General features: G+C 41.2%; 1 protein-coding gene across 1 annotated transcript; it reads left to right on the top strand.

Moving 5' to 3' along the window:
- The first annotated feature begins 9376 nt into the window (after positions 1-9376).
- Positions 9377-24148, top strand: LOC106089992 (integumentary mucin C.1-like). The gene is made up of 4 exons (XM_059368161.1): positions 9377-9391; positions 9455-9575; positions 15957-17172; positions 23893-24148. The coding sequence occupies exons 1-4, from the start codon at positions 9377-9379 to the stop codon at positions 24146-24148; spliced, it is 1608 nt and encodes a 535-aa protein (XP_059224144.1).
- Positions 24149-24222: the final 74 nt, after the last annotated feature.

The raw sequence follows: 24222 nt of genomic DNA, 5'->3' as shown, positions 1-24222 counted from the left end.
ATATGGTTCTCATCGGACTATATTTAGATATAGCTGCCATATAGAGCGATATCCCGATATGGGGTCTAAAGACCATAAAAGCTTTATTTATTACTAGATTTCGCTGAAATATGGTAAAGATCGGACTGTATTTAGATATAGCTGCCATATAGACCTGCCGTTAAATGGTCTGAAGCTCATAAAAGCTTTATTGAACCCTCCATCATGGGGTGGAGGTATACTAATTTCGTCATTCTGTTTGCAACTACTCGAAATATGCGTTTAAGACCCCATAAAGTGATCGTCGTCACATTTTAAGTCGAATTTGCAATGTCCGTCCCTCCGTCCGTACATCTGGGATTGGTCGGTTGGGATTGTAAATGGGCCAAATCGGTCCATGTTTTGATATAGCTGCCATATAAACCGATCTTGGGTCTTGACTTCTTGAGCCTCTAGACGGCGCAATTCTTATCCTATTTTATTGAAGTTTTGCACGTGATGTTTTGATATTACTTCCATTAACTGAGCCAAGTATGGTTCAAATCGGTTCATAACCTGATATAGCTGCCATATAAATCGATCTTGGGTCTTGACTTCTTGAGCTTTTAGAAGGTGCAGTTCTTATCCGATTTGGGCGTAATTTTGCAAATGGTGTTTTGGTACCACTTCCAACATTTGTGCGAAGTATGGTCCAAATCGGTTCATAACCTGGTCCATAACCATATACACCGATCTGGGATCTTGAGCTTCTAGAGAGCGCAATTCTCATCCGATTTGGCACAAATTTTGTACAACGGCTTCTCCCATTGCCTTCAACATACATTTGCAATATGGTCTAAATTGATCTATAGCTTGATACAGCTCCCATATAAAGCGATCTCCCGATTTTGCTTCTTGAGCCCCGAATCGGACTATAACTTGATATAGCTCCTCCTTCGTCCCTATTCATTATTCTTTGCTTGCCTAAAAAGAGATACTGCGCAAAGAACTCGACTCGATGCGATCCATGGTGGAGCATGTATAAGATTCGGCCCGGCCGAACTTAGCACGCTCTTACTTGTTTATTACCCGATTTCGCCTCCCGACATCCGACCCAGGCGACATCGTGGTGGTGGATATCCAAAGTTCGGCCCGGCCGAACTTAATGCTTTTTTACTTTTTTTTTTAAATATAATTAATTGAGACACTTATTACTCTGCAGCAGTACTTATTGATTTATTTCATCATAAAGAAGATGATGTCGGTAGGCTAGAGGATGCGTGCAAGACTACCAAACATGAGATCATGAGTTCAATACTCCGCGACACCAAAATTATTAACATTTTTAAGGTAATAGTAGAGAGAGGGTGACAAAGAAAAACCCAAGAGCTGCAGCGAAACGAACGAGACAAAGCAGCGCGAGCCGAACAAAAAAAAAAATAAGAACACCTCCACCCGAAGCAAAGCACCATGTGTTAGCTGTTTGGATGGTTTTTTATCTTGCTTATGGACATAGTGCCTCTCAACAACAAATTTGTATTTTGAGCCGTTGAGATTCAAAATAAATTGTTGCAGAAAAATTAACAACTTTCGTAGGTGTTTTTTCGACCAAAGTTGTTGTTTTTCAAAACTATTTTTATCTGAGTGGGGAAAATACTAATCTAGTCCTTTTGTTCGTACAACCTCGAAATATTCACCTTAGGCCCTATAAAATTTATTTATTCTTGATCGTCTTGACATACTGAGTCCATCTAGCCATGTTCGTCAGCTCGTCTGTTGAAATCACTATAGCGTTCGAACGAATAAAGATATCGGATAAAAATTTTGCCGGTCGTTAAGGATTGCAAATGGGTCATATCGGTTAAGATTTGGATACAGCCCCCACAAAAACCGTTCCCTAGTTTTAACGTCTTGAACAGCCTGAGACCTCAATTTTCATCCGATTTAGCTGAACGCATTACTTGTGCACCCATAGCAGCTATATCCAAATATGGTCCAATTTGGACCAAATTCGGTAGGAACATTGAGTGGTCTAATAAAAAACGTGGTTCAGTATTGGTCTTTTTGGCAGCTATATCTAAATATAGATCGATTTGAAGCATATAGGACCGGATGTCGAAACGTAAGTCAATGTGTCAAATTCAAGCGAAATCGGATAATAAATGAGCCCTTTATGGGGCCACGACCTTAAACCGAGAGATCGGTCTGTATGGCAGCTATATCCAAGTCTGGACCGTTTTAAAGAAGTGTATCGAGGAGCCTCAAAGAACCCACTGTCCTAAATTTCAGCGAAATCCGACAAAAAATTAGCCTTTTATAGCCCCAAGATCTTAAATCGGGAGATCGGACTATATGGCAACTATATCCAAATCTGGACCAATCTGGACCAAACTGATGAAGGATCTTGAGTGGCCTAACACAACTCATTGATTTAAATTTCTGCAAAGTCGGATAAGAAATGTTGCTTTTATGGACCTGGACCTGACTATGGTACGGCTTTTACAGATAAATCTTCACCATTGTAAGGCCGCTTCGGCGGCACTAAAGGTCCTCCTGATGGCTGGGGGATTTGACGTAGTTCTTATCCAGGAATAACGGGTGTGTGGGGAAATGGTTCGTGGATTAGGAATTCCATGATTTAAACTACTCTAGGGTACGGGGAATGAGCAGAGTCTGTATTCTTGCAAAGAGTAGTCCAAATGTTTTTCTTCTTCCGTCGCTAAGCACTGAAGATTTAGTAGTAGCCAGCCTTGATATGAATAAGTCTCATTACAGGCTGGCGGAGGCCATCGTAGCGCAGAGTTTAGCATGTCCATCCATGACGCTGAACGCCTGGGTTCGAATCCTGGCAGAAACATCAAAAATTTGTTCAGCGGTGATTATCCCCTCCTAACGCTGGCGACATTTGTGAGGTACTTTGCCATGTAAAAACTTCACCCCAAAGAGGTGTTGCTGTTCGGACTAGGCTATAAAAAGGAGGTCAATTATCATTGAGCTTAAAATTAAATCGGTGGGAAATTTGGCCCAGTTGCTTAATGGATTGTTCATAGGCAAATTTGCATTGCATTACTAGCTGGCTTCCCTATATATGGCACACTATTCAGAGATACCGCCTTCAGACCTTAAGTCGCTGGGTGAAGCCGCTTCGGTAGGGAAGAGAAGCCTCACCAGATTTGGGGAAGTTCGGATGTCAACGAAAGGTGTAAGCTGCTTATCGAATATATTATAAGTTGCAATCTGGCGATTTGTAATAAAGGAGATAAACCGACCTTTATAGCCAGGAACAGCTAAGGTAGATCTACATGATCTAAAGCGTAAGGGTTAGCGCTACAAGAGAGAACATCTAGATTAAGCAGCATATCAAGCAGGTCTAGACAACATTCATACAGACACGGTAGCAGATGCGGTAAATAGCTACCGGGTGAATACAGTCCTTGGAGAACGACCGCCTTCCATTGCACCAGAAGAAATTGACCTCCTACGGCAAACCAGAGTAGTTCCGGCTCAATTACCTTCCGGCAGATGCAGCCGCCTCAACTTCTACAGAGCAATGTATGTTCCGATTGTAACCAGGGACCGCACGATACACGTCAATTGCTTAACAGCCCAGTCAGACCTCGACTCAGAACCAGACCCCTATCGACTCACCCCATCTTAGTCGCAGAGTTTTTGGGTCTTGACACTCAACAGAATCAAGCAGACGAAACATAAAACACAATAAACTGCTACAACAACAAGGAACAGGCAGGAGGTACTAGATATTACCTTTGTATCGGAAGACATAAGTGGAAGAATATGCGACTGGGAAGAATTGGATGACCCCAGCTTCTCTGATCATCGTTATACTAGTTTCAGCCTTGGAGAAAATATAGTACAAATTCTGCACGTCTATCCCTTCTAGGCCAGAAAAGGAAGTGGAAAATGTGGAGGATATAGACATAATGGTCAAGCGGATTACAAAGGCCCTATATGACTGGCTTGTCTCTGTTTGTCCTAGTGCCAAGAAAAGGGGCAAACAGCGACCCACCCCAGAGCTGGTTGGTCTAAGGAAGGACTGCAGAAAACTCTTCAATAGAGCAAAAGCCACAAGAGCACCATACGATTGGGACATCTACAAGGCTGAGCTAAAAAATATAAGGGCGATGTGAGAAAAGCTCAGAACAATCATGGGTGGAATTCAGCAGCTCCGTGGAGGATACATCTGAGGCCTCTAGGCTAAGGAAGATTCTGTCCTCGAGACCTATTACGGTGGGTATATGCAGAAGTCAGAGAATGTATGGATAATGTCCAGTAAGGAAACATTAGAACAGCTCGTTGATACACATTTCGCGAGAAATTCTCCAACGGACAACGTGGCACCAAAAGAGGTTGTCACTGCTATGCATTCGTCGGAGGTTATTAGGGAAATTGTGTATGAGAAGAAAATCCTTTGGGCGATAAGAAGTTTCGACTCCTTTTAGTCGCCAGGCCCTGATGATGTACCACCGGTTTAATTACACGCTGTGTCTGATAGACTGGTTCCTTGGCTTAGGGAGATATACTCTGCTGGTATCATCATGTCATATATACCAGTGGGATGGAGGGACACGGAGGTGATTTTCACTTCGAAGGCGAAGGATTTTCGTCCTATTAGTCTGTCATCCTTTATGCTGAAGACTTTTGAGAGGTTGATAATAACATATCTTAGGACAAAGATCACTGGTGATCGCCTGTTGCGGCAGCAGCATGCATATGCTAAAGGCAAATCCACTAAAACAGCCCTTCTCGACCTAGTCGGTTACATAGAGGGTTCTCTCGCTGTCACTGAATATAAAATGGTAGCATTTCTTGACATTGATGGTGCTTTCAATAATGTAAAACCCACGTCAATCATAAAGGAGTTGGAGTTTCTTACTCTACTGTAAGAACGTTTATTAATAACTTACTTACTAAAAGATGCATTACGACAGGCTTGAAATCTGAGGATCTAAAAAGATGGGCCAGCAGAGGAACACCTCAAGGAAGTGTACTGTATCCTCTACTGTCTCTGGTGGAAAAAGGCATAAAAGTGGTCGCGTATGCTGACGACGTGGCAATTGCGGTTAGGGGAACGTTTCCCAGTACTCTTAGAGATATACTTCAGGAAGCTTTATATGCAACAGCAAAGTGGGCTACCGAAAGTGGTCTAGTTATAAATCCGTGCAAGAAAGAAGTAGTTCTTTCGGGGTTTCGCCCGCGTGTCATTTCATTGGGTATATACTGCAATTGTCAGGCCTATAATGCTATATGGTGCTGTGGTCTGGTGGACTGTACTGTACCAATATTCCTGAAGGAACCGATTGGAACTACGATATCCCTGGTAACAGAATTCACATAGACTTCCATACGAATGGTTTCAAAGTAGGCGACCAGATGGGCTTTGAGGTGTACTCTAAAGATTTAGAACTGGTCATATCGAATAGGTTACCCGACCACTGTGGAAGCAAACAGTGTAAAAGTGATCGTGTATGCTGATGACGTGACAATTGCGGTTAGGGGAAAGTTACCCAGCACTCTAAGAGATATACTTCAGGAAGCTGTACGTGCAACAGCAAAGTGGACTACCGAAAGTGGTCTGGTTATAAATCCGTGCAAGACAGAAGTAGTTCTTAGCAGCAGGAGATAAAAGTTGGCTGCAGTGGAACCTGTCTCCTTGGAAGGAGAGAATGTTCCATTTATAGAAAGCGAAAAATACCTGGATTGTATTGCTGTACATGCAATTGATTTTCAAATCCAACATTTTCTTGTCTTGCCCTATACACCTGCAAGAGAGCAATTGGCAAAAGTTAGGGGTTTCGACCGTGTGTCATGCATTGGGTATATACTGCAGTTATCAGACCTATAATGCTATATGGTGTTGTGGTCTGGTGGACGGTACTGTACCACTAATCCTGGTAACAGAAGTTACATAGATTTCTTTACGGTTGGTTCCAAACTAAACGACCAGGTGGGCTTTGGGGTGTACTCTAAAGATTTACAACTGATCATATCGTAAAGGATATTCGACCACTGTGGAAGAAAAAGGTGTAAAGTGGTCACGTATGCTGATCACGTGGCAGTTGCGGTGAGGCGAAAGTTTGCCAGCACTGTAAGAGATATACTTTAGGAAGCTCTATGTGCAACAGCAAAGTGGGCTACCGAAAGTGGTCTAGGTATAAATCCATGTGCAAGACAGAAGTAGTTCTTTTTAGCAGGAGATACAAGTTGCCTACAGTGGAATCTGTCGCCTTGGGAGGAGAGAATGTTCCATTTACAGAAAGCGCGAAATACCTGGATGTTTTGCTGGACAGGAAATTGATTTTCAAATCCAACATTTTTGAAAGGGCAAGAAAGGCAAATCTTGCCCATACACCTGCAAGAGAGCGCGTATCATGCATTGGGTAGATACTAAAATTGTCAGACCTATGATGGTATATGGTGCTGTGGTCTGATGGACGGTACTGTACCACTATTCCTGATATAACCTATTGGAATTACGATATCCCTGGTAACAGAAGTTACATAGGCTCCTATGAGGATCGTTCCAAACTAGACCAGATGGGATTTGGGGTGTACTCTAAAGATCTAGAACTGATCATATCGTAAAGGTTATCCGACTAGTGCAGTGTGTATCAAGCGGAGATCCTTGCAATTGTAGAAGTGGTGGAATGGTTAAAAAATAATGTCATTATGACGATTGGCATAAAAATCTTCCCAGGCAGCCATTAAATCCTTAGAGAAAGTTTTTCAGAACACAAATACCGCCCTCGACTGTCGCAGATCTCTCAACGAGATGGCAAAACAATTCAAAATTCACCTGTTCTGGGTGCCGGGCCACAGAGATATCCCAGGGAATTCTACAGCAGACGAGCTTCCAGGATTAGGAACTATCTTACACACTCCAGGGACACTGGAATCTGTGGGTATGCCTCTAGCGAAATGTAAGCTAAGTTTTCAGCACCAGGCTCGTAGGACAACGAATGATTGATGGTCACAAAGAGTGGGCTGTGAGCCTAATCTAGATTTGAAGAGGTCTTCTGCTTTGATGTCATTGGCTATAACATACGTCTCAGTCATTGTGTCCGTCATGACAGGTCACTGTCTAATCGGAAAACACACTCACAGACTGAAGGTTGCCAGCAATGATTTTAGGGGGTCTGTTTTTATACCCTCCACCATAGGATGTGGGTATACTAATTTAGTCATTCGGTTTGTAACTCCTCGATCGACTTGACATGTTATGTCGATCAAGCCATGTCCGTCCGTCTGTCGAAAGCACTTTAACTTTCGAAGGAGTAAAGCTAGCCGCTTGAAATTTTACACATATACTTCTTATTAGTGTACGTCGGTTGGGATTGTAAATGGGCCAAATCGGTCCATGTTTTGATATAGCTGCCATATAAACCGATCTTGGGTTTTGACTTCTTGAACTTCTAGAGGGCGCAATTCTCACCTGATTTGCACGTAGTGTTTTGGTATCACTTCCAACCCCTGTGCTAAGTATGATCTAAATCGGAGCATAACCTGATATAGCTGCCATATAAACCCATCTGGGGTTTTGACTTCTTCAGCTTTTAGGGGGCACAATTCTTATCCGATTTGGCTGAAATTTTGCATGAGGTGTTTTGTTATGACTACCAATAACTGTGCTAAGTATGATTCAAATCGGTTTATAACCTGGTATAGCTGCCATATAAACCGATCTGGGGTCTTGACTTCTTCAGATTTTAGGGGGCACAATTCTTATTCGATTTGGCTGATTGGAAGATATAACTTCCAATAACTATGCTAAGTATGATTCAAATCGGTTTATAACCTGATATAGCTGCCATATAAACCCATATGGGGTATTGACTTCTTCATCTTTTAGGGGCACAATTCTTATCGGATTTGGCTGAAATTTTGCATGAGGTGTTTTGTTATGACTTTCAATAACTGTGGTAAGAATAGTTGAAATCGTTCCATAACCTGATATAGCTCTCATATAAACCGATCTGGGATCTTGACTTCTTGAACCTCTAGGGGGCGCAATTCTTATCCGATTTGGCAGCTTCTCCCATGACCTTCAACATACGTGTCCAATATGGTCTGAATCGATTTATAGCTTGATACAGCTCCCATATAATCGGATCTCCCGATTTTGCTTCTTGAGCCCCTACAAGGCGCAATTCTTATCCAAATGAACTGAGACATTACACAATGACTTCTACAATGTTCAGAATTCATTTATGGTCCGAATCGGATTATAACTAGTTATAGGTCCAATAGCAAAACAGTTCTTATTCAATATTTTTTCTTTGCCTAAAAAGAGATACCGCGCATAGAACTCGACAAATGCGATCCATGGTGGAGGGTATATAAGATTCGGCCCGGCCGAACTTAGCACGCTCTTGTTACTTTTCCTTTCTTTCTCATAGTTTTCCGGGGGCGGGTTACTGGTCCAGTGCCCCAACCGCATGGGTTTTGTGGGATTGCACATGTATCCCTCATTATGGCGTGCCTCTTGCTCACAGATCGGACGCTCGCCTCTAGCCGCGCCTAACCTGGGAAAAGACGCTGATGTTGGCCATTGGTTTTTTGAAGGCGCCAATAACTCGCCTTGTCATCTCGAGTATCATTGGCCCTCAGTATTTAATTAAGAGCCAGTGCAACCTGACTCCTCACTGAGACTTTCCTCTCGAAATCGCTGACTGCCCGCGGCCTCATTGCAGCTACTTCGCTTTAAAACGGAGCTTTGCAGCATCCGGTACCTGTGGAAGCGTCCGGTAGGTTTCAGCTAAGCTTCCTGTGGTAACGATGGACACCACACAAATCGGGGCTCATAGTTCCAGCGTCTGTGGTGCTCTATTAAAACTTAAAAATATATCAATGGTGAAGGGTATCCAAAGTTCGGCCACGCCGCAATTGACCCGCCTACATTTGTCCCCCCTCTTCTATGAAATGAAGAATTACCATTACCTAAATTATGATGTCCATAATTTTATAAATCTCTATTGAAGCAAAGTAATTTGCCATTGTCTCGCTAATCTCTAAGTGATAAAAGATGTCATCTTATCGGCCATAGATAGACAGTTCGTCAGAACGCTTATGTGGTGGCCATAAAGCTTTAGAATTAATCGTAATATTTTTTGAAAGGTGCTGAAGAAATTCGTGTTTTCACATCTCAACACTAATGATGTTTAATCACATGTTGTCCTTGAAAATTATAGTGGGTAAATATGGGAGATATGGACATCATTTCATCTGAAATTGAAGGAGACGATAACGACAGTCTTTGCTTCTATTTTTAAGAAAGAGAAATTAAGCATCTCCACCAAGCTTATAAAAACAATCATTTGTATTTCATATAGCCATAGTAGGAGAGATCACCTGGCGTGATACGCACCAACCAAAATTTCAACATTTGTAAACTGTGTACGTCATGTCTATGTTAGCGGTAAGTGAAATGTGTTCAGCTCCCTGCCATAGTTAAATGTAATTATTATCATTATGATTTTAGATTATCATTGTTGTAATTGGGGCACTTTGCAGTCGTCAAGCGGATGCCTTTTGTGGGGAGTGCAATGCAAATAATGGTGTGGCCTGTGTTAGTGAAAATAAATTCATGTTGTGCATTGGAGGTAAGCTACCATCAATCATTAGTTTAAGCATAAGATGTGGCTAAGGATCATAGCGGCTAGGATTGTTGTCCTGAAGAAACTTATATAGGCATCGAACATTGGATATGAAGAGAAGAAAATGCAGAGGACAGCGCAAATTTTCCCAACATTGTAATACCATTCGCATTTCTTAAATAATATTTGCTACGTAGCATTTTCCTATGACTGAGATATGGATGTTTCACCTTCTCAGATCATACATTAAATGGTTCGGTGTTTTAGTCTAATCCTTTCCATGTCCACTTCTACCAAAATTTCAGGGGGAAAATTTTACTTTACTACCAAAGGCATTTCATAGGAGTCCTATTTTGTTCCGAATGTGCTACACTCAGAAAAATTTGTCTGCTAATTTCAACACACACTCTCAGCTGATATTAAATTAAAACTTATTAACTTTTGACAAAATCTATTCAAAAATTCCAATCTTCTAAACAATAATTGGGGCATTTGTTATATATTGATAAAAAATTGCCAATTTAAGGGGTAACTTTTTTTACAGCATAAGCATTATAGTAAAATTTGAGCTATAGGAAAGTTTTTCAAAAAGAGAAAAAAAAAACAACACATATAATTCAGAACAAGTTAAAAGGCGTTAAGTTCGGCTGGGCCTAACTTTGGATACTCACCACCTCGGGCATATATTTGCAAACCACATCTCGTCATAATCCGGTAAAAAATTCATAATTAGTACTAAAGAACTAAAAGTACTAAAACTACCCTTTCCCAAAGGAAAGAGTACTAAAACTACAATTTCCCAAAGGAGAGGGTACAAAAACTACCTTTTTCCCGAATGAATGGGTAAAAAAACTACACTTTCCCATAGGAAAGATTCATAAAATTACCCCCTCCAAACGGAAAGAGGACTAAAACTACCATCTTTCAAAGGACTGGGTAGTAAAACTACCCTTTCAAAAAGAAAAGGCTACTAAATCTACGTGTTCCCAAAGGAAAGAGTACTTAAACTCTCATTTTCCAAAGGAAAGGGTACTAAAATTAACATTTCCAAAATCAAAGGGTACTAAATCTACCCATTCCCATAGGAAAGGAAACTACCCTTTCCAAAAGGAAAGAATACTAAAATTACCCTTTCCTATAGGAAAGGTTAATAAAACTACACTTTTCTAAAGGAGAGGGTACTAAAACTCCCCATTCCTAAAGAAAATTGTACTAAAACTACCCTTTACCAAAGAAAAGGGTACTAAAACCACCCTTTCCGAAAAAAAGAGTACTAAAACTACCCGTTCCCGAAGAAAATGGTACTAAAACTACCCGTTCCCTAAGGAAAGGGTATTAAAACGACCCTTTTCCAAAGGAAATATTACTAAAACTATACTTTTCCAAAACAAAAGATACTAAAATTACACTTTTTCAAAGGAAGGTGTACTAAAACTACCCTTTTCTAAAGGAAAGGTTACTAAAACTACTCTCTCCCAAAGGAGAGGGTACTAAAACTATCCTTTTTAAAGGAAGGGGTACTAAAACTACCCTCTCTCAAATTAAAGGTATTAAAACTACCCTTTCCCAAAAGAAAGGGTGCTAAAACTACCCTTCCCCAATGAAAAGGGTACTAAAACTACCCTTTCCGAAAGAAAAGATTACTAAAACTACCCGCTCCCAAAGGAAAGGGAACTAAAACCAACCGTTCCCCAAGGAAATGGTACTAAAATTACCCGTTCCCTAAGGAAAGCGTATTAAAACTACCCTTTTCCAAAGGAAAGGTTACTAAAACTACACTTTCCCAAAACAACGGATATTAAAACTGCCCTTTCTTAAAGAAAAGGGTACTAAACTACCTGTTCCCAAAGGAAAGGGTACTAAAACTCTCATTTTCCAAAGGAAAGGGTAGTAAACCTAGCCTTTCCCACATGAAATGGTACTAAAACCACCCTTTCCTAAAGAAAAGGGTACTAAAATTACCATTTCCCAAAGCAAGGAGCACTAAATCTACCCTTTCCCATAAGAGAGGGTACTAAAACTACCAGCTCCAGAAGGAAGTGGTACTAAAACTACTCGTTCCCTAAGGAAAGGGTACCAAAACTACCCTTTTCCAAAGGAAAGGTTACTAAAACTACCATTTCCCAAAACAAAGGATACTAAAACTACCTCTAATAAAAGGGTACTAAAACTACCCTTACTTAAAGAAAAGGGAACTAAAACTACCCTTTCCCAAAGAAAAGGGTACTAAAACTACCCGTTCCCAAAGGAAAGGGAACTAAAACTACACGTTCTAGAAAGAAGTGGTACTAAAACTATCCGTTCCCTAAGGAAACTACCCTTTTCCAAAGGAACGGTTACTAAAACTACCATTTCCTAAAACAAAGGATACTAAAACTACCTTTTCTCAAAGAAAAGTGTACTAAAGCTACCAGTTCCCAAAGGAAGGGGTACTAAGACTGTCATTTTCCAAAGAAAATGGTATTAAAAACACCCTTTCCCAAATGAAATGGAACTAAATCTACCCGTTCCCAAAGGGAAGGGTACTAAAAGTAACCAAAGGAAAGGGTACTAAATCTACCCTTTCTCAAAGAAAAGTGTACCAAAACTACCCGTTCCCAAGGAAATTGTACTAAAACTAACATTTCTGAGAGAAAAGGGTACTAAAGCTACTCGTTCCCTAGGGAGAGGGTACTTAAACTACCAGCTCCCGAAGGACGTAGTACTTAAACTACCCGTTCCATAAGGAAAGGTTACTAAAACTAACCTTTCCTAGAGAGAAGGGCACTAAAACTACCCTTTACCAAAGAAAAGGGTACTAAAACCATCCTTTCAAAAAGAAAAGGGTACTAAAACTACCCTTTCCGAAAGAAAAGATTACTAAAACTACCCTTTCCCTAAGGACAGGGTACTAAAACTACCCTTTTCTAAAGCAAAGGTTACTAAAACTACCCTTTCTCTAATAAAAGGGTACTAAAACTACCCTTTCTTAAAGAAAAGGATACTAAAACTACCCTTTCCCAAAAAGAAGAGTACTAAAACCACCCGTTCCCAAAGGAAAGGGAACTAAAACTACCCGCTCCAGAAGGAAGTGGTACTAAAACTACCCTTTTCCAAAGAAAAGAGTACAAAAACTACCCGTTTCCAAAGGAAAGGGAACTGAAACTACACGTTTTAGAAGGAAGTGGTACAAAAACTACCCGTTTCTCAAAGAAAAGTATACTAAAGCTACCAGTTCCCAAAGAAAGGGGTACTAAGACTGTCATTTTCCAAAGAAAATGGTACTAAAAATACCCTTTCACAAATGAAATGGTACTAAAACTACCCGTTCCCAAAGGGAAGGGTACTAAAAGTAACCAAAGGAAAGGATACTAAATCTACCCTTTCTCAAAGAAAAGTGTACCAAAACTACCCGTTCCCAAGGAAATTGTACTAAAACTAACCTTTCTGAAAGAAAAGTGTACTAAAACTACCCGTTCCCTAGGGAGAGGGTACTTAAACTACCAGCTCCCGAAGGACGTAGTACTTAAACTACCCGTTCCATAAGGAAAGGTTACTAAAACTAACCTTTCCTAGAGAGAAGGGCACTAAAACTACCCTTTACCAAAGAAAAGGGTACTAAAACCACCCTTTCAAGAAGAAAAATGTACTAAAACTACCCTTTCCCAAAGGACGGGGTACTAAAACTACCCTTTTCTAAAGGAAAGGTTACTAATTCCCAAAGGAGAGGGTACTAAAACTACTCTTTTTAAAGGAAGGGGTACTAAAACTACCCTTTCTCTAATAAAAGGGTACTAAAACTACCCTTTCTTAAAGAAAAGGGAACTAAAACTACCCTTTCTCAAAGAAAAGAGTACTAAAACTACCCGTTCCCAAAGGAAAGGGAACTAAAACTACACGGTCTAGAAAGAAGTGGTACTAAAACTACCCGTTCGCTAAGGAAAGGGTAGTGAAACTACTCTTTTCCAAAGGAAAGGTTACTAAAACTACCATTTCCCAAAACAAAGGATACTAAAACTACACTTTCTCAAAGAAAAGTGTACTAAAGCCACCAGTTCCCAAAGAAAGGGGTACTAAGACTGTTATTTTCCAAAGAAAATGGTACTAAAAATACCCTTTTCCAAATGAAATGATACTAAAACTACCCGTTCCTAAAGGGAAGGATACTAAAAGTAACCAAAGGAAAGGGTACTAAATCTACCATTTCTCAAAGAAAAGAGTACCAAAACTACCCGTTCCCAAGGAAATTGTACTAAAACTAACCTTTCTGAAAGAAAAGGGTACTAAAATTACCCGCTCCCTAGGGAAAGGGTACTAAAACTACCCTTTCTCAAAGAAAAGTGTACTGACACTACCTTTTCCCAAAGGAAAGCTTATTAAAACTTCGTTCTCCCAAAGGTAAAAGTACTTCCCAAAGAGAAAAATCGATATTTTTGTCGAGTTTTTAGATTGACTAAAATGGTTAATTATGAATTTGGTTTTAGTTCGAAATCGACTAAAATTTTACAAACTACTAAAAATGCTATCAAAATTTTAAATGTTTCCCTTCCTTGCCGAAATAAACATCAAGTTGCTGGAACTTCTTCAGGGAAAAGGTACAAAAACTACCCTTTCCCTAAAAAGGGTACTAAAACTACTCTTTTCCTAACGAAAGGGCACTAAAGTTACCCTTTCCCAAAATACGTGGTACTAAAACTAACCTTTCCCAAAAGAAAGGGTGCTAAAACTACCCTTCCCCAAAAGTAAGGGTACTAAAACTACCCTTTCCCAAAGGACGTTGTACTAAAACCATTCTTTTCCAATGGAAAGGGTGCTAAAACTACCCTTCCCCAAAAGTAAGGGTACTAAAACTACCCTTTCGCAAAGGAACATCAGAAAAAATTTAAGCGTTTGGTTGTGTCCTTTTAATACTGGAGCCATTTGTGATGTACAGTGCCATGCATAGAAGCCATGTTAAAGGCTTCTCCCCGAAGAAGTGCCCTTCTGGATGCCGTCCAAACTGGGCTTTTAAAAGGACATTTCTAATCATTGAGCTTAAACTTTAATCGAACTATACTTATTGATGTGTCCGAATTTTGCTCTCTGTTCCTTAATCGAATGTCAATGATCATATTAGCATTTTCGGTTATCTCTACCAAATGCTGGCAACATTTGTGAGATGCGTTGCCATATTTGCAAAATAAAAATATTTCCAAAGAGGTGTCGCCTTTCAGATCCGGTATAAACAGGAGGTCTCTTATCATTGAGCTTATATTTGAATCGAACAGCTTTCATATATGTGTGAAAAGTTAAGACACTGTTCCTTAGGCAAATTTGAGTTTGATACGTTTAGTTGGCATGCAAACTCTTTTTGAATGGTATTGACAATAGAGAAATGTTTATAAATTCAAAGCCAATCTCGCGAAAGATGAGCAGTTATACAATCAAGTAACATAAAACAATTAAAAGTGTGTAAAGTTTAGCCTGGCCGAATATTTGGTATCCACCACCATGGATTCTGCTTTAAACTAACCCTGATTAACTCATTTTGTATATGAATTATTTTATAACAATTGGTTATGGGGGCTTCGGGTTTTAAGGGGCCTATATCCATTTAAGTACTTATCAAGGTAGGATTCATAGTGAGTATTGGAGGACGCAAGTGTACTCCAAGTACTAAATTTCAGCCAAAACTAAGGCTGCTAGGAGGCTTCCATGTATTTATGATCCTACGTGGGTGCGATTTGGCGCTAGTATTGTTTCATGTGTCATTTCATTTGGTGCCAATGCCAAATGGGATGCAAATTATGGCTTTTAGAGGCTCAAGAAGCCATATCCGATGATCGGTTTGCATAAGGACTGCATGAGTTTATGTACCGATTCGGATCATACTTCAGACAGATGTTGTAACTCAGAACGGAAGTCTGTGTGCCAAATGTCAGTCAAATCAAGTGAAGATTGAGGCCTCTAGGGGCTCAAGAAGTCAAACACGGGCATCGGTTTACATTGCTATATCAGTTTATAGACTGATTCAAATCATACTTGGCACAGATGTTGGAAGTCCATGTCCAAGTCCATGTGCCAAATTTCAACCAAATCAAAGGAAGTTTGAGGCTTCTAGTGCCTTTAGAAGTCAAAACGGGTGATGGTTTTAGATGGCGACTGTATCAGTTTATTGACCGATGCAGATCATACTTGGCTCGGAGGTTGAAAACATTGGTCCAAACAGAAGTCCTTGAACCAAATTTGAGCCATATCGGATGAAAACTAGCGCCTCTAAGGGCGCAAGAAGTCAAAAGCTGGGATCGATTTATGTGGGGGCCACATTCAAATCTGAAGCGATATGGCCCATTTGCAATCCTCCTACCTACATCAATAAGGAATACCAGTGCAAAATTTCATGCGGATATTATGTTACCTTCTTTCTAGGTGTCCCGGATACCACGAATGTTTTTCAATGTCCTGGTGTCGATGATTATTGCACCAAGTTCGGTCCCATTTGTATGAGTAGCGCCTTGTCTCCGGATGTGAAACCCATCTGTCAAGATACCTCGAATTGTGGCAAATGCAATGGTGTTGCAGATGGTGGTTATACCTGTACCAGTCTCACGACATATACCATGTGCATGGATGATGAATTGACAGAAATTCGTGTGCACTGTCCTGATGCACAAATTTGTGATGTTACAAAAGCATTCAATGGTGAATATCCCTGTGTTGCAGAATGTTATAAGGACGATACAAAAGTTTGTGATCTACGGGATCCAATCGATGATCCCGCAATTACAACACCAGCGACAACAACAACTACTGAGGACACGACAACAACTACTTTTGCGCCGACACCAACAACTACAACCGAAAGTGATGATAGTACCACAACTACAGATGAAACTACCACAACAGAAACTTCAACTTCAACCGAGCCTTCAACAACAACTGAAGCTTCTACCACAACTACAGAGGCTTCTACCACAACGACAGAAGTCTCTACCACAACTACAGAAGTTCCTACCACAACTGCAGAACCTTCTACCACAACTACTGAACCTTCTACCACAACTACTGAAGCTTCTACCACAACTACCGAACCTACTACAACTGCGGAATCTACCACAACTACAGACAGTACCACAACTACAGAAACTACCACAACTACTGAACCTACCACAACTACAGAAACGACCACAACTACTGAACCTACCACAACTACAGAAACTACCACAACTACAGAAACTACTACAACTACAGAAACAACCACAACTACTGAACCTACCACAACTACTGAGCCTACCACAACTACAGAAACTACCACAACTCCAGAAACTACCACAACTCCAGAAACTACAACAACTACAGAATCTACCACAACTAAAGAAACTACTACGACTACTGAACCCACCACAACTACTGAACCCACCACAACCACAACTACCGAAACAACCACAACTACTGAAACAACCACAACTACTGAACCCACCACAACCACAACTACTGAAACAACCACAACTACAGAAGAACCTACCACAACTACAACTCCTACAACCACCGAACCGACAACTACTCAAGACCCTGCTGATGCATTTTGCGCACAACAAACTATTGTTGGACGTTATCCCTATCCCAACGACTTGACCTGCACGATGTAAGTTTCAATTTAATATTCCTGTTATCAGCGACATTATCACCATTGTCCCCGATCTAATTGCAGGTATATCAACTGTTATATGAGAGGTGATCAGATGTTGGCCACCACAATGTGGTGTCCACAAAACAAACCATACTATAACGCTGCGACCAGACTGTGTCAAGAACTCAAGCCTCATCTGAGCTGTATTTAAAATATTTTAAAGTGAAGACAAATAATTTTACCTAATAGATTTTTGTGTTTGATAATTTTTTTTAATGCATATAAATAAATTTAAATGAAGTCGTGATATGATCCATAATAAACCCTTATAAAAGGAGACTTTTTAGCCATTATTTTTTTTGGCAACACTGGTTTAAACAGTACAACCACGTTCCATGTTTTGTTTCACTGTCAAACATCAGTAATTTGACCAACGCTTGGCAATTATTGAATTTTATTATCAAAATGCGTGCTTTGTTAAGCAGAATTCTCGATTTTGGAGTGAAGATCAGCTAGATACATTGCAACATCTACCAATGCATCCAGAAAAAGTCACACTTTGGTGCGGTTAATGGGCTGGTGGCATCATTGGACCGTACTTCTTCAGAGACGATGGGAATCGTCACGTAACTGTGAATGGTGAACGCTATCATGAGATGATATCCAACTTTTTTTTTTGCTCAAAATGCAAGAGCTTGACTTGCATGACATGTGGTTTCAACAAAACGGTGCCACATGCCACATAGCACCATGGACTTATTACGAGGCAGGTTCGGAGAACATTTTACTTCACGTTTGGGAACGGTCAATTAGCTGCCTAGATAGTGCCTTAAGACTATTTTTGGTGGGGCTTTGTTAAAGTTCATGTCCATACAGACAAGCCCACTTCAATTGACGCATTGTAAGACAACATTGAAGCATTTGTTCGTGAGATACCAGCCGAAATGATGGAAAGAGTATGCCAAAATTGGACTAAGCGGATGGACCATTTGAGGCTCAGTCACGGTCAACATTTGCATGAAATAATCTTCAAACATTAAATTATATAGACCGTACTATCGATACAAATAAAGGTTTCATGCATATTTCTGAATTTTATGAGTTTTTTTTTGGAAAGCTTTCCTATAGCTCTTAAAAAATCACCCTTTACATATAATAAACTTTTCTTTCGTTCATGCCCATTTTAGCGACACCTCTTTGCCGTTACATGGCTGAATTTTGACATAATTATTGGAGGTATAAACATCGCTTAGCCATCTCGACTGGTTTCAAACCCCGGCGAACAGTGTTGCCCCGGTGGACAAACATCGAAAATGAAAATTATTAAGAAATCTATTACCAATCTTTTAAAAACACTTCAAATAGAAAGACTTTAAAATAAGTAAAAGTGTGCTAATTTCGGGCTGGACCGAATCTTGGGAACCCACCACCATGGATTCTGCTTAAAATGTGTACAAACTAAATTTAGTTGAAGGGCGTAATTTTATTGTGCATACCAGACTCCTATCCAACCAGCAAAACCTAAGGTTTCTAGGAACCGAATATGGATGATCGAGAGACCGGTTTGCATGGGAGCTATATGAGGTTAAAGAATGATTTGGAACAGTTAATGAAAGTCATAACGGAGCACCACATGCTCAATTTCACACAAATAGGACAGAAGTTGCTGCTTGTAAGGGCTCAAGAAGTCAAATCGACAGATCGGTTTATATGGGAGCTATATCAAGTTCTTGACCAATTTAAACCGTACTTAACACGGTTGTTAGAAGTCATAAAAGAACACCACATGCTAAATTTCAGCTGAATCGGGCAAAAATTGTGCCCATAGGGGCTCAAAAAGTCAAATCGGGAGATCGGTTTATATGGGAGCTATATCAGGTTATAGACCGATTTGAACCGTACTTCACACAGTTATTGGAAGTCATGACGAAACACTACATGCAAAATTTTAGCTAAATCGGTCAAAAATTGGACCTTCCAGGGGCTCAAGAAGTCAAATCGGTAGATCGGTTTATATGGGAGCTATATCCAAATCTGAACCGATATGGCTCATTTTCAACCCCCAATGACGTACATTGATACTAGCTTTACGCGTTCGACCTCTATCGTGATTGCGACAGACGGACGGATGGACATAGTCGATCTAGCTATCAAACCATCTCAAACCATCGGGACCGGTGGTGGGTATAAAAAAAAACAAAATATTTATATTTGAGGTCCCCTTGAAACAAATAAATGCTACATATTTTTCCCAAAAATTAAAATTTTTGCTTATATAAGCAGTTCCACGCTACTTCTTCCTTCGGGTGACTCCCCTGGTGGTGTATAGAGGAAAGCTCCTCAGATATGACGAGTGCCGCACAAATAAAATTTGCGGGGCGAACCAACAAGTTAGCACACGCAGGGGGTCTTCCCCTTGCACGAATACGAAAACGATCACGATGGGTTCGTGCAATAGGTTCGGCAGCGGATGAGCCAGTGGAAATGGCCAACGGTGGCGCTGGCAGATCTTCAGAAGATTCACCATCAAGAAAGCCCGGCCTAGTGGGTCGGTGGCAGCTCGAGCACTAGACACCGATGCGATGGCACAACCTATCATCCATATAAAAAATCGTGATTACAGAAACAGCTACAAGAAATAATGACAACCAACCGATGACGACCTATGGATTCAGAACACGGTTTGTGATTGAAACATGGGACGTTTGAACTCTCTCAAAAGCATTGAGACTTTACCAAGATCAGAACGAGATGTCAAACTACAGCCTAGTTTAAGTGAAGTACGAGAAACTATCGATCACATCGCTAAAGTCTGGCGGTTTGCAGGAGACTGAAAATCCCCCTGCCGCAATCGAGACAGGAGGAGATGACATAGAAACGGGACCCGACAAGCCCAGCGTGGGTGGGTCACCAAGCTGGACTGGGATCAAGGTGCGCGCCAGCGGAGATGCACGGAACTCAGAAAGTACTTCGACAGCAGCAGCTAGTGAAGCATCTAAGGAGGAATCGTCCAGTGTCCTAAAGAAGAGTAGTTCCACAGCTTTCTCACCTGCCCCTGGAAGCGTACGAAAGCTCATCATGACAAGATCTAACGAATCTTATGAGAATGAGCTCCTGGTGGAATCAGAAGACGAGGCTAACACAACAGTGGTGGAAGTTCTGAATCCTGACTATGGTCCGGTTTCTACAGATAAATCTGCACCATTGTAAGGCCGCATCGGGGGCACTAAAGATCCTCTTGATGGCAGGAGGATTTGGCGTGATTGTTATCCAAGATCCATGGGTGTGTGGAGGAATGGTTAGTGGACTAAGAATTCCGGGATTTAAACTACGCTACCTACTGAAGGGAAGAATATTGGACTGGGATGTGTTGGATGACCACAGCTTCTCTGATCATCGTTATACTAGTTTCAGCCTTGGAAAAAATACTGCAGAAGAAAGTCAGATTGGGATAAATTTCGGCACAAATTCTGCACGTCTATCCCTTCTTGATCAGAAAAGGAAGTGGAAACTACGGAGGATATAGACATAGTGGTCAAGCGGATCACGAAGGCCCATGAATGACTCGCTTGTGTCAGCATGTCCTTGTGCCACGCCAAGGGGCAAACAGCGACCGCCATGGTGGACCCCAGAGCTGGGTGGTCAAAGGAAGGACTGCAGAAAACCCTTTAACAGAGTAAAAACCACGAGGGCACCACAAGATTAGGACATCTTTAGGGCTGAGCTAAGAAAATATAAGGGCGAGCTGAGAAAGGCTCAGAACAAATACTGGGTAAAATTCTGCTGCTCCGTGGAGGTTACACCTGAGGCCTCTAGGCTAAGGAGGATTCTGTCCTCGAAACCGATTACAGTGGGGTATATTCAGAAGTCAGAGAATGTATGGACAATGACTAGTGAGGAAACATTAGAACTATTCGTTGATACACATTTTCAGGGAAATTCTCCAACGGACAATGTGGCGCCAGAAGAGGTTGTCACTGGTATGCATTCGTCGGAGGTTATTAGAGAAATTGTGTCTGAGACGAAAATCCTTAGGGGGATAAGAAGTTTCGACTCCTTTAAGTCGCCAGGCCTGTAACAAGCTGCGTCTGATAGACTGGTTCCCTGGCTTAGGGAGATATACTCTGCTTGTATCAGAATGTCATATATACCTGTGGGATGAAGGGACACCAAGGTCATTTTCATTCCGAAAGCAGAAGAACCCTACCACACGAAGGCGAAAGATTTGCGTCCTATTAGTCTGTCATCCTTTAGGCTAAAGACTCTTGAGAGGTTGATAGACACATAACATAGGACAGAGATTCCTGGAGATCGCCAGTCGCGGCGGCAGCATGAATATAGTAAAGGCGAAAACACTGAAACAGCCCTTCACGACTTAGTCGGCTACATAGAGTGGCAATTGCTATTAGGAGAAAGTTTCCCATCACTCTAAGATATATACTTCAGGAAGATCTATGTGCAACAGCAAAGTGGGCTACCGAAAGTGGTCTAGGTATAAATCCATGTGCAAGACAGAAGTAGTTCTTTTCAGCAGGAGATACAAGTTGCATGCAGTGGAACCTGTTTCCTTGGGAGGGAAGAATGTTCTATTGTATTTACAGAAAGCGCAAAATACCTGTGTGTTTGGCTGGACACGAAATTGATTTTCAAATCCAACATTTTTGAAAGGGCAAGAAAGGCAAATCTTGCCCTATACACCTATAAGAGAGCCATTGGCAAAATGGGGAGTTTAGACCGCGTGTCATGCATTGAGCATATACAGCAGTTGTCAGACCTATAATTCTATATGGTGTTGCGGTCTGATGGACAGTGCTTCAAAAGTCCACCTACTGCTCAATTTTTAACCGGATCCAAAGGATGGCTTATTTGTGCATCACAGCCGGACTTAGGACGACACCATCTGATACACTGAATTTAATGCTACATCTGGTCATTGTGTCTATACAAATTGTTGCAACCAATGACGTGTGGTTAAGGGAGCTTTCTCTTTGGTCATGTGGCGGCTACGAACACTGTACAATATCCGATGTTCCAGGCAGAGTGGATAACACCCTACCTGAGCCACTTTTGATAAAAAGTACTGTACCACCATTCCTGATAGAACCGATTGGAACTACGATATCCCTGGTAACAGAAGTTACATTGACTTCTGTACGGATGGTTCCAAACTCAACGACCAGGTGGGCTTTGGGCTGTACTCTAAAGATCTAGAACTGATCACATCGAAAAGATTACCCGATCACTGCAGTTTGAATCAAGCGTTGATCCTTGCAATTAAGGATATGGGGAAATGGCTAGGATATAATGTCATTACGACGATTGGCATTAAGATCTTTTCTTAGCCAGTCAGGCAGCCATTAAATCCTTGGAGAACGTCTACACACAAAAACCGTCCTCGACTGTCGCAGATCTCTCCATGAGATGGCTGAACAGTTTAAAATTCACCTGTTCTGGGTGCCAGGCCACAGAGATATCCCAGAAAATTGTAAAGCGGACGAGCTTGTGAGACTAGGGACTACGCTACACATTCCAGGCATTCTGAAATCTGTTGGTAAGCCTCTAGCGACATGTAAGCTAAATTTTCAGGACTGGCCCGAAGGGCAACGAATGATAGATGGTCACAAAGAGGCGGCTGTGAGCATTCCAAAACTATGTGACCTAATCTAGACATGAAGAGGTCTACCTACGTCTGAGTCATTGTGTCCGCCATGACAGGACACTGTGTAATCGGAAAACATGCTGACAGACTGAAGATTGCCTGCAATGACTTTTGCAGAAGCTGTGAGGATATCAAAGAGGAAGAGACTATTGAACACCTTTTATGTGTGTATCCCGCACGGTCAGTCAGAAGGAGTCCCACTTTAGGTTCTCATTTCTTTGAGAACCTGTCTGATTTAGCGTATGTGAACATTCGCAAGTTATTGGGCTTTTTAAAGTTCCTGGTTCAACAGTAGGAACTAGAAGGCATCTTCCTTCTTCTGTTCCTGTGGTAGTACAATGGATGAAAACGTCTAAGTGAGTCTGATGGAAGACTGCCACTTAAACCTATCCTAACCTAACCTATGTGAAGTACGATGGCTATGGAGTCCGGAACTATGGATCTTCAAGCTGGCTACCAATTAATTTTTTCAGGCAATGAAATTCATCGAATCCACTTTCGCCGAACGCATCATGACGCCAAGATTAAATTCTAGAATCCTCAAAATATCCATGGTACAATGCTACTCGCCCACCGAACCCCAGTGACACTGCACCCAAAGGAGAGATTAAATTTGTTTTGAGAGATTTTAATGCCAAGGTGGACAATAACCACAATAATCTACATTCAATCATGGGAATGTAAGGACTTGGCGATACCAGGAATGACAATGCCAACCGATTGGTTGACTTCTGCGCAAGAAACCGGCTCTTTATTGATGGAAAATAACAACAATAATCTACAATCAATCATGGAAACGCAAGGAGGTGGCGATACCAGGAATGACAATGGCAACAGATTGGTTGATTTCTGCGCAAGAAACCGGCTCTTTATTGGAGGCACATAATTCCCCCATAAAAATACACACAAATGTACTTGGAAATCACCAGATGGATACACCTGTAATCAAATTGACCACGTACTTATCAGCAAACTCTTTGTGGGTGCACAGATGAATGTGACAGCTAGACGAGGAGCCAATATCGATAGTGACCACATGCTCTTAATGGCCACTTTACTTCTACGCCCCGCCGTAGTGAAAAGGACTCAAACAAAAAGCACAAAGTTCAACCTCAAAAACACCCCGAAAACGTTTGGGCAACATTAACGGAGAAGCTACGAAATAACACCCATACATGGGCCGACATAACAGCACCATGTACGGAGACGGCCACCTATATCATAGCCATTGCTCGACAATCCCAAAAACCATGGGAAATAAAACACTGGAAACTTCTACGCAACGCTCTGCAACGGGGAAAATCAAGGACTGACATTTTCTTGCATCGATGATATTTATTCTATTTTTGGCCATGAAGCTCCATCAAGGACCAGTGTTTATCGAAGGTATGGTGAATTCATCTCGC

This window comes from Stomoxys calcitrans, chromosome 1 (genome assembly GCF_963082655.1).
Source record: "Stomoxys calcitrans chromosome 1, idStoCalc2.1, whole genome shotgun sequence".
In the NCBI taxonomy this organism is placed as follows: Eukaryota; Metazoa; Arthropoda; class Insecta; order Diptera; family Muscidae; genus Stomoxys; species Stomoxys calcitrans.
The sequence above is the reverse complement of the archived record's forward strand: the minus strand, read 5'-3'. Positions and strand labels throughout refer to the sequence as shown.

Excerpts from the sequence above, each read along its gene's own strand:
- LOC106089992 (XM_059368161.1), top strand. Across the intron at positions 9,576-15,956 it reads ATTCATGTTGTGCATTGGAG|GTGTCCCGGATACCACGAAT; the intron begins GTAAGCTACCAT and ends CCTTCTTTCTAG. Across the intron at positions 17,173-23,892 it reads AACGACTTGACCTGCACGAT|TGAAAAGGACTCAAACAAAA; the intron begins GTAAGTTTCAAT and ends GCCCCGCCGTAG.